Consider the following 11,550-nt stretch of genomic DNA (forward strand, 5'->3'; position numbering starts at 1 on the left):
GGAATGCACTATTGTAGTAGCTGAAATGGCGAATTCACATGCTACATTACAATACCTCGCTCCTTATACGGGAGCAATCGCGCAAAAAACTCGAGTTCCTTTTGGATTTTCTTTTTGATCAATTATAACAGCTGCATTGTCATCATAGCGAATTATTATATCATCTTCACATTTGAACTCTTTGCATGTAAGTACAATTACAACCCGAATTACTTTGGATCTTTCTAGGAGCATTTGCGGCAATGCGTCACATTGGACCCAGTGCTCAGGTAGTTTGGCCTATAGTAGGGCAAGAAATATTAAATGGTGGTGTAGGCGGGGGTTTCCGAGGAATCCAAATAACCTCTGGGTTTATTCAGCTTTGGCGAGCATTTGGAATAACTAGTGAATTACAACTCTATTGTACTGCAATTGGTGCATTGATAAGAAAAGGAGGTTCATGGCAAAAGGAAAAGAAGTTAGAATCAGAGTTATTTTGGAATGCATCAGTTGTGTTTGAAAATGTGCCAATGAGGAATCGACGGGGATTTCTAGATGTAGTACTCAAAAGAATCGCCACAATACATCCGGACAATTAGAATTCAATTTTTTTTGTCCATATTGACTATCATGAGATATTTTCTTGTAAGCAGTTTACCCATATCCTTAATTCATTATCCCATGAAAATGGATTATTCCATGAATTCTTCAAAACGAGGAATAGTAGCAACAAAGAGTGTGCTAAACTATTGGCAGGGTAGAAACTGCAGTTAAGAAATTACAACCTTCCAAATAGGAACTAGCCAATCCATGGGCATACCAAGAAGTTACAAAAGTGTCCCTGTAAACCAACCCCCTAAAGCGAAATAAGCACAAGGAAAGAACAATAGGCCAGACCATCCTATAAAAATGAAACGGTCCCTTCGTAACCAGTCATCCATAGTATCAAATAGATAATTTTCTTCTTTAGGAACTCTACCAAAGGCTATAGTCATAGTGATCCTCCTATTCAATTATTTCAACCATTTTCGAGCACCTCGCGTCATTTCCAAGGCATATGATAGTTTTATTATCTGTGGACTATTTGTTTCTTGTTCAATGCCCTTTTTCAATGGTCTCACTACAAAATTGTAAATTTCGAATTGAATCCATTTCTAATCTATTATATTCTTTCTCGAGAATGCCGCCACTCGGATTCGAACCGAGATGCTTGAGCACTGCTTCCTAAAAGCAGCGTGTCTACCAATTTCACCATGGCGGCTGGCCAGTCCGCCCAATTGGGCCGGTTTTCCTCTTTTGTTTCTTTTTCTTCTGTTTTCTTTTATAAATTTTGTTTTAGGTCTTCAAATAGAAGCAAACAAATTTATAAAAAAATTAACCCAAAATAGTGTTTTAGGACACTAAGGAACCTATTTAATATCTGTTAGTAGAATAATAAAATAATTATTATATGCACTTTGGCCTATATGGCTACTTGGGAAATATTTTGCAAGTAGAACTTTTAGGGTTTTGTTTTCTCAAATAAAAATTCATTAAGGATTTGAAAACTTTGAAAGTTAAAATATGTTTGATTTGAAAATACTTTGAAACCGAAAGTCTTTGAAAACATCATTTTGGAGATTATTTTAAATAACTTTAAAAAGTTTTAATCCTTTGTGAATTTTCAATCAAGTTCAAAAAATCAAGCATCAATTTATTTTTATTTTACATTCCAAAATTTAGAAAATTTTGAGATGTGATAGAATGACCAACTTTTTTGCAGGAAAGATAATAAACCTTGGCAGGTGTTTGCTGCAACGTACGGTATACTCAAGGGAGCCAAACTAGACGACAAGATTCAGAACAACCTACCCAAGCTCTGGTTCAGCAGCCGGAAACACCCAAACTAGCTACATCAGTCCAAGACCAAAGAAATGATACAGATCTAGCTACATCACAGTATCTACACATCAACTTTCAGATGTTGCCTTCTCCAGGGACAACTATCTCTGATCCATGGAGCATTCCAGGCACAAAGATCTTCACAGACGCTGCATGGACACAACACAACAATCAAGAAAGCCATCCGTCGCAGGGGCTTGGAATATACATCCAGGATGAAAGCGATCAGCGTTGTGCTCGACTCCTTATCTCAGCTATTTCGCCCCCATTTACTTCAGCGCTACAGGAGGAAACTTTTGTCTGCTAGCAAATCTGGAGCACCACCTTCATGTCACCTTCTTCACAGATTGTGCGATCCTGGCAAAGGCAGCTACTACTCGTAACATTATTGAAGACCCAGGTCATTGGCAGATTAGACCACAACTTGCTGCTCTCTTCAGCAGTCCTTCCTTCCACCAACAGATAATCGTTCACGTTCCCAGTTCACGTAACTAGGGGTACAAACTACAAAGCTCACTTCCAAGCAAAACTAGCTAATCTTTCACGTTCCCAGGGGTACAAACTACAAAGCTCACTTCCAAGCAAAACTAGCTACTAGGATGCAGGGCAAGCCTTTTATTATGAGATGCCTTTCTAGCACACATGACAATGCAGCCTGCACTTTCAGAGATGTAATCTCAAATTTCAGCGGTGCTTTGTGCACACTTACCTCTGTAAAATGTTGTTGAGTTTAATGAAAAACCTTTCTGTTAAAAAAAAGCATCAACTAGTATAGCTGAGTGTTTTTAATCTACACAAAATAAAGAATTTGTAGGGATTATCACATCTAAAACCAGCTTGCTAAACAAACTATTGGAGATCTTTCAGGATCCAATAAAAATCCACTCCGCCCCCCTTGAATACACTATAAAAATTATTGGCAAATACTCCATTCCATGATTACAAGCAAACAAATTCTACAACAAAACATTATCCAATGTGGACGGCAAACGGAGCAGGAATAGGTGGGAGAGGCTATGGACCTATCCAAAGCGAGCAAACAAAATTCATAAAAAAACATCGTATCACCAGGGGCAGTACATCAGGATTGCATGGTGCCGAAGAAGGCTTAGAAGCGCGGAGCAAACTGACGATTAGCAGAGCCAACCATGCAACCACACCGTATGCATCATCCTACATCTTGTACTCATGCAACCACACCACACCGTAGGCATCATCCTACTCCTTGTACTTCATGCTCTCCAGTGTGAAGCCAGGCATGTCGAAGGAAGTAGAAAACTTCTCAACCTCGACCTTCAGGTTCTCAATGGCCTTGTTGTTCACCAGGCCCTTAGAGAAGTCCTTGAGCAGCTTGCCATGCTGCTTTTGGATGTTCAGGCAGATTGTCACGGCCTGGTGGAGAAAATCAGCAATCTGCTCAAAGTCCTTCTCAACCAGACCCCTTGAAGTCATCGCAGGAGCACCTGAAAACAATAACCAGAAAATCTTAACCGGAAATAAGAATATAAAGGACACCATCAATTCATCAAACAAAATAGTAGTTTCCATGCACATTTGCATCTAATTTAGCTTAATTTCCTGATTTTGGAAAGTTTCTATTAATGCACTTCATCGATTGCATAGCATCATACATCTTCTGCAGATAAGAATAACCCCTATTTGCATCTAGTTTAGCTTAATTTCCTGATTTTGCAAAGTATCCGTTAATGACCGTCATAGATTGCATAGCATCATATATCTTCTGCAGATAAGAAGAACCCCTAACTATGAGAATTTTTAGAATGATCCTGTTACTTCGTAGATATATTAACAGGCACTGTCAGATTAAATTATTATTATAACAAGGATGATCCTGAGCTTGGAAGTCCAATATCTTCTTTCAATGTTGTTACATTGTGTCCCATCATACATACGATACAGTTACTACACCCGCAGGGACACAGGACAAAGTTCATTTCTTACTATCCATTTATAAGAATTTGCAGGAAGAACTTTTAGTGGGAAAATGAGAAGAATTAGCAGATAATCCCTAACATAGTGATTCAACTTAAGAAAGACCCAATAAGTAAACAGAAGAATCTAACACTATACCACTAGTATGTATACACGAACGTCTTGACATTATGGAGTGATTTTGGCACAAGAAAAGGAAGCCATGGAGTGTCCTTGCGAAATAATTCAAGGCAAATGAACATTGTGGATGTACAAATGCACGAATGTTGTATTAGAAAGGTAGAAAACTAGTATAAGGGAAATCACCATTGATTGGTGGCAAAAGGAGGAAATAAAATATATAAACAAGAATGTACACCATGTCGAAAACAAATGTACATACAAGGACCCTCACGTGCTTAATTGTTAATTATTATCGAATCTTGCTTCAGCTCAACAAATATGACAGCAAGGCATGGCATTTTTTGGGTAAGGAATATGGGTTGGTTCTAGAAAATGGTGAGGCAGTTCAGGCGACTGTTCACCGTGAATACTGCTGCTTTCAAGCATTAGATTTAGAAGGTAAATTGATGCTCTGAGGCCGATTCAAAATTGGTACACTATATAGGAGTAGAGATTTACAATGTGAAATTAGAAAGTGCATCATCATAGTTTTGGCAGCATGTGGATCAGCTATCTGTTATCCATTACAAACATATACCTCAAACTATTGAAGATATCTCCCAAAATGTTGTCATAATTTAATATGTACCATGAACTTGTTTTATTTCACAGAAAATCATCACTTCAACAGTGGTGAATAAAAGGTCACAATGATCCTAATTGCAAGCACAAAAATGTACGTAATACGAAGTAAACAGTAGTACTTCCTCCACTCGTAAATAGATGATACTTTAGTTACAGGCAGTCTCCAATATTTAACTATGACCATTACTTTCATATGGTAATGTTATTAAAAAATTGTACAGCTCCAATTTTATGGAAATATTTCTCATAACCAATCTAATGATATTTTTTTGCATACTAATCTAAATAACTTTGTATATGTACTTCAAGTCAAAGTTAGAGAAGTTTCACCGCAGACATTATAGGAATACACCTATATATGGTGGAGGAAGCAATAATGGCTTCAGGCTTGTAGCATCAACAGATGTAATTAAAACTTTAAAGCAGACGCAGTGATTCTCACCAATGCGGACACCACCCGGAGACAATGCACTGCTGTCACCAAAGACTGCATTCTTGTTCAGTGTAATGTTACAAAGGTCACAGAGCTTTTCGACTTTGTTTCCTACAAATAATAGCAAACGTTAACTGATAATAGGCTGCTAGAAAACCAACTCACACAAATAAACTACATACCAGTCAACCCAAGAGGGCGGAGATCCCATAGAACAAGGTGGTTCTCAGTTCCATCTGTCACCATCTTGTATCCCTTGCTCATGAGATAGTTTCCAAGGGCAACAGCATTGGACTTGACCTGCTTTGCATAGGCCTTGAATCCAGGTGTCATGGTTTGTTTCAAGGCAACAGCAAGGGCAGCAATCTGGTGGTTGTGAGGACCACCTTGGAGTGATGGGAATACTGCAAAGTTAATCTTGTCCTCATAGTCATAAACAGCACCCTCAGGCTGACCCTTCTTTGGAGGCTTAGGGCCCTTCCGGTAGAAGATCATGCCGGCCCTTGGTCCTCGGAGAGACTTGTGTGTGGTAGTGGTAACCACATCACAGAACTCAAAAGGATTTGCAGCTTCCTAGATAAAAGGAAAGGAGAAGATAAGCATTTTAGATGCCATAGGACTACATCAAAATTAAACACTCATTAGTGATTAGTCTTATCTGTTCTAATATACCTAAAACACCTACAGAAAGATGATCAGAATTGAACAAAATTAATAGGACATTCTCTTCAAATTTCATCGTACATTATATGCTTTCTTCATTAGTATACTTAACAGTAGTATTGTGCTTTTCTTCCAGGAATGGAAGTCAGAAGTTGAGAAACACAAAACTAAACATTTAATTCCTCTGACAAAACACCATACAGACAGATGACCATTCAATATGTATCAAATATGTTCATACACTTGAGTCCAGTAGCACATCATATATATTCGGTGCCATATATCATGCCATGAAATGGGACCTTTTGTGTATAGAAGGATAGTAAACGACCTAGCATTCAGGAGGTTAACCAGTGCACAAAACATAATCAAATTTTCACAATGTGTTCAAACATTTCCACAAACAAAAAATAACCTACAATTATTATTTAAATACCAACGTTAGAGGCAGGTGCGTACTTGGCATAGCTTAGAGATTCCACATTGACACCGCTTAAAAATTATTTTCTTTGATATTCTTCATATGTGTGTAGTGTGCATGACACCCCAATTTAAAATTATGGAAACGGGGTCATTTTGAGGTGCATCGGCAGATTGTTCATAGCCTTCCAATGTGCATCAGTTATAGCCTTATAGGTATAAAAATAATTATAAGTTTAGTGTGGCAGTCAAACTGAGTGAACGTACAGGCATGGAGATCAAACTTGTTCTGATGTTTCCTCATGGATGTGTCTCAAACTTGTGCACACTGTACAGACAGTCATTTACTATATTTTATCGCTGTTCGGTTTAAGCTATTTCTAAGCATATGGTTTGAATACTCTTAATTACCTTGACCACAACAAAAGAAATCACTTAAACTTAAATCATGATTGTTGCATGTTTTATCAGAAAAAAGAATATCCTTGATTCTTCAATCATGTGCATTTTCTTAACTACAAGTACATAATGTTTTAAAAATATATACTGAAGGATATGTTTCTAAGAATATGTTCGAAGGCTCTTAATTGCCTTGATCGCAACAAAAGAAATCACTTAAACTTAAATCCTGATTGTTGCATGTTTTATCAGAAAAAAGAATATCCTTGATTCTGCAATCATGTGTTTTGGTCTTAACTACAAGTACATAACATTTTAAAATATATACTCCCTCCCTTCCATAATTCATGTCGTGGTTTGAGTTCAAATTTGAAGTACAATCACAACAAGAATTATGGAACGGATGGAGTAGTATTTTTGTCCTAAATACAACTACATAACGTTTTAGAAACTTTTACAGTTGGCATGAATAAAATGAAGTACTATCAATTACTTGATAGGGAGAAGAGGACATCAAGAAGAACAACTGGAGACACGTTAATTACACAAATTAATTATCATATGTGTCTTATTAAGTAAGACAAATCTAACCAACCATATTTTGGATTGCCTCTATTAAAACAGCGCATAGCTAGTCAGCACTAATCACTGTGTAAAACATGCACAGATCTGATAGATCCATACAGTTACAAGATACACTAGTTCAATTACATAAAACTGCAAAACGCGACAAACAAGATCGAAACAGCCAATTCTCATTGGTCCGCAGATCGCTAGATCCAATCTTCATGACATACAACAAGGCAAATGCAGGCGTGTAACAAGATAAAAGAAAAATCTTAGAGCGAGATCAATTTCTGAATGTATTAGTAGTAGAGATCAGTTTGTGAAGATTATACCTGCGCGGCGACTAGGCCGCTGATGTGCGCCATGTCGCAGAGCAGCATGGCCCCGACCTTGTCCGCGACAGCCCTGAGCCTGGCGTAGTCCCAATCCCTGGGGTATGCGCTGCCGCCGCAGATGATGAGCTTGGGGCGGAAGTCCATTGCTTTCTCCTCCAGCTTGTCGTAATCGATGTACCCGTTGGCGGCGCTCACCTTGTACGGCAAGCTCTCAAAGTAAATGGACGTAGCAGAGATCTTTTTCCCGCCGGCGGTGTAGTAGCCGTGCGTGAGATGTCCGCCGGACGGGAGGTCGAGACCCATGATCCGGTCGTGCGGGTTGAGGAGCGCGGTGTAGGCGGCGAAGTTAGCGGGCGAGCCGGAGTAGGGCTGCACGTTAACGCCCCAGGCGGCACTGTCGAGGCGGAAGGCGGCGAGAGCGCGATCGCGGCAGAGGTTCTCGATCTCGTCAATGACATCGTTGCCGCCGTAGTAGCGGTTGCCCGGCATACCTTCGGAGTACTTGTTGGTGAGAGCGGAGCCGAGAGCTTGGATAACGGCAAAGGAGGTGAAGTTCTCGGAGGCGATCAGCTCGATGCCGCTGCGTTGCCGCCGCTTCTCCCTCTCGATGAGGTCGAAGACATCTGGATCGGCGTCGGCGAGCGAGGTCAGCCCCCACGACGCGACGGAATCCATCGCGGCGGCGCGCGAAGTGGACGGAGAAGGTGGAAAAGCACAGCGGTGCAGGCAGTAGAGAGGCGGCGAGTGGTGGCGGTAGGAAGAGGGGCTACGATATATAGGAAAGGAGGTGGAGGACATGGAAGATGGAACTACGGGAGGTAGGTGCCGGCCGATGGAGGGGGCGGGGGTAGGTGCGGGAAGTTGTTCGACGGAATGCGCCGGTCGGGGGTTGGTGTGGGTGTTCGCCGTTTGCGGTCACTCCCAAATCGACCGCTGCGGTCCGTTTGGGTGGTCGAAGTAGTCGAGGTCGCCGGCGCGCGTCGAATTCCCACGCCCCGAACGAGATCTAATTGTGGAAGTTCAGCGCGTACGCCGGATCATCTCGGGAATCGGCCGGCAAGATGGCTTGACGGCGACGCACCTCGTCACGGCGCTCTCAGCCCTCGCATGGCACGGGGGGAGGGGGCGGACCGGCACACGCCTGAAGTTGAGGTACGAGCCTCCTCCAGGCAGGTTTGCGTCCGACCATGGCACCGGCCGGTTTTTCTCCGAGAGGCGGCGCACGAACTCGATGTGGACGTACCGCCCGACCCGTGGCTTCTTGCCGGACCGCGAGCCGCTAGCCTCGTGGTCGTTCTTGATTTTGCGGAAAGGCCATCATTTCTTCCCAAGGGTGTCGGTCGGGTGGATACGGTGTACTCTGGCAATAGTGTGGTCGGGAAAATGGACGCCGACAGTGAACCTTTAAATGGCTCGGACGCCATCTCACCTTCATTGTCCTGCCACTGCGACGCCGCCCAGCAGCGCACGCTCGCGGAAGCCGAGGCGCGCCATTAACGCGACCCTGAAAAGCTGCAGCGCACCGCCCATAAGTTATGTTGCACTGAAGACGAAGCATCTGTGTCGCTGCCAGGCGGACCCGTGCGAGGATCGTGTGGACGACCGCAGCGTCCGCATTTTTTGGGCGGCATTTACATCGCTGCGGACGGCCCGATCACCATGTGCGGTGACCCAACATACCACTGCATTTTGTAGTATGCAAGTCGTTGATATGACATTTATGAAGGGGCTTCTTCACAAGTATCACATCCCTCAGAGTGATACAACATAAATATTGCAGGTCATAACACTCCACATTATTATTACAAACAAGGATCTTAACAGCTTGGTATTCTCACAGGTCCGATCAGAACACCTTAAGATCTTACTTACTTAAGTATCATTACAACTTCAAACTAAAAGATAGACATGACGAGCTCAGCAACTTATTTAAGTAAGTCACTACGCTACTCGGCTCCGATATGTCTACGGTAGGTCTTTACTCCTCCGCCTCAGTGTCATCTGCTCCGTATACTATCCCATAGTCCATGCCTTCAACTCCTCCGGAAAGATCTAGCTCCTCGTAGAACAAATCATACTCTCCTTCTGGTGCTCCGGTGTAGGCCTCCTCTTCGGTGTCACAGCCTAGCAAGGGTGTCGAAAGAAAGTGAGTATAGAGGTACTCAACAAGTTCAAAGAAAAGGTGTTTGATGCACTAGCTACGACCATTGATCAGAAAATCTTAGGTCAATGCATGTTTCACAAACATTTCTTCAAAAGGTTTATTTTATTCTGAAAACTATGTCCGCCAGTTTTCACATGTTGACTAGAACTTGATGGAGTTCCTTTCCTGCCGCTTTCGTAGTTCCCTTCCAAAAACAGGGAGTGACAGCCACAATTCAATAAACTCTGCAGAGATGCGTTACTTTTCCCATAAGAGAACTTATCCTTTTTGCTAGCCGGGCGTACTTTCCCGTCCACACTTTCTTGGTGTGAGGCCTAGTATAAGAACCAAGCCAATCACCGCCTTCTCCGTGACCCTGCATACCCACCCTTTTGTCCATCCGCACATCCCGGTAGACATCTTCCAATCATACGGCTTTACCCACGATGTGCTACAGACAATCCATCATAGACGGTAGAGCGCACTCATCCACACGGATGGGGATTTAAAGGATTTCCCAACCGCTGAGTGTTCTCGTAACACACAGCCAGGCTCTATCAAATCCGTTGATATGCAGAAGGGAAAAGATAGAGCTGACTTCCCTAGAGCCATTATAGATCTTATGGTTAACGCGATATTTACGGCGCTAGAATCACTAAACTACATTGGTGATTAGTCCTAGATGAGTAGAACCCTTGCAATGGAACCTCCACCATCAACACATACCATTGTTCCATTGCCCACTACATAGTCATATTCATAATTGGAAAAGTAACATTTTATTTTTCAGTGCAGGAGTGATAAGTATATTGCTTTGCGAGTAAATTGATAGAACATAATTAATATGGCATGAGCAAGAGTGAACTTGCCTGGAGACTGTGAGATAGTGCAGTTCGAGGCTTTGGATGGAACCTGGACCTCGGGTTCTGAAAAGAAGCATCATTGTCCGATAAGGACAATGTTATAAAATTCAAATGATGTATGCATGGTGGATTTATTTTTGGTTGAATCCCTTTCCCTAGAGTATTTCTTAAGATTTGTGTGATTAGCTTTATTGGAATATTAATTCCTTAAATAATAATTAATAACTCTTTAACATTATTTTGTTGAGGATTTTCCTCAAAAGGAAAAGATTTGGAATACTAGAATTTCCCTTTTTAAAAATATTTGATTTAACAATTATTTAAAGTTATTTGGAATTTTCCTTGATTTTTTATCTCCAAGGAAAATTTCAAATTCAAATTACCAACTTGGAATTCATTTTAAAATCTCCAGAATTTAAATTAAATGGGTCGGCCCACACTACAAGAAAAGTTGCCATAGCCGACGAAGTTGAAGTCGCGCCGTGGTTGCTGCTGCACCATGGCCGACCGACGATTTTTAGTCTCTGTGTGGTGCATGTCAAAACTTTTTTTTCTCGTTTTTGAGGCCACCTAGCCCGACGAAGACGGCCAAAACGTCGTGTATGGTGGCCTGGGACGTGGTGCATCACGAATTCTCGGTTCGCCGGCCGAGTCAACGCAAATCCGCACCGCCCAGGGATGTAGGGCCCAGATGGCAACCTCTCTAGCATTGTTTTTTTTTCTCGATCGTGCCATCTCGTTCAACGCTCTTCGATCGAGCCGTTTACGATGCAGGATCATGGGTCCCGCATGTCATCCACTATGAATGAAAATTCTTTGTTTTCTTGGATTTTTTTGACCCCCTGATTTCTGGCTACTTCCTTTTTCTTTTAATCCCGTGCCGTCTTGGAAACGTTGAGACCGCTGCTGAAAAATGGGACCCGCATGTCATCCTCTATGAGCAATCAAGTTTCTTTTCTTGGAGTTATTTTTGGCACCTCATATTTGGTCACTTGCCTTTTTCTTTCGATCCCCTGCCGCCTCTCAAACGGTGATACCGCTGCTGCTAAATGGGACCCGCATGTCATCCTCTATGTACTATAAAACTTTCTTTTCTTGGATTTTTTTGGCACCCGATATTTGGTCACTTGCCTTTTTCTTTCGATCCTCGCCGTCTCTCAAACGGTA

General features: G+C 42.1%; 1 protein-coding gene across 1 annotated transcript; it reads right to left on the reverse strand.

Moving 5' to 3' along the window:
- Positions 1–2,729: 2,729 nt before the first annotated feature.
- On the reverse strand, positions 2,730–8,174 carry LOC124702789 (serine hydroxymethyltransferase 4). The gene is made up of 4 exons (XM_047234955.1): positions 7,375–8,174; positions 5,176–5,566; positions 5,003–5,104; positions 2,730–3,323 (listed from the first exon to the last, which is right to left on the reverse strand). The coding sequence occupies exons 1-4, from the start codon at positions 8,050–8,052 to the stop codon at positions 3,079–3,081; spliced, it is 1,416 nt and encodes a 471-aa protein (XP_047090911.1). The 5' UTR covers positions 8,053–8,174; the 3' UTR covers positions 2,730–3,078.
- Between the last annotated feature and the right edge of the window lie 3,376 nt (positions 8,175–11,550).

The sequence above is a fragment of the Lolium rigidum genome, chromosome 3 (assembly GCF_022539505.1).
Source record: "Lolium rigidum isolate FL_2022 chromosome 3, APGP_CSIRO_Lrig_0.1, whole genome shotgun sequence".
In the NCBI taxonomy this organism is placed as follows: Eukaryota; Viridiplantae; Streptophyta; class Magnoliopsida; order Poales; family Poaceae; genus Lolium; species Lolium rigidum.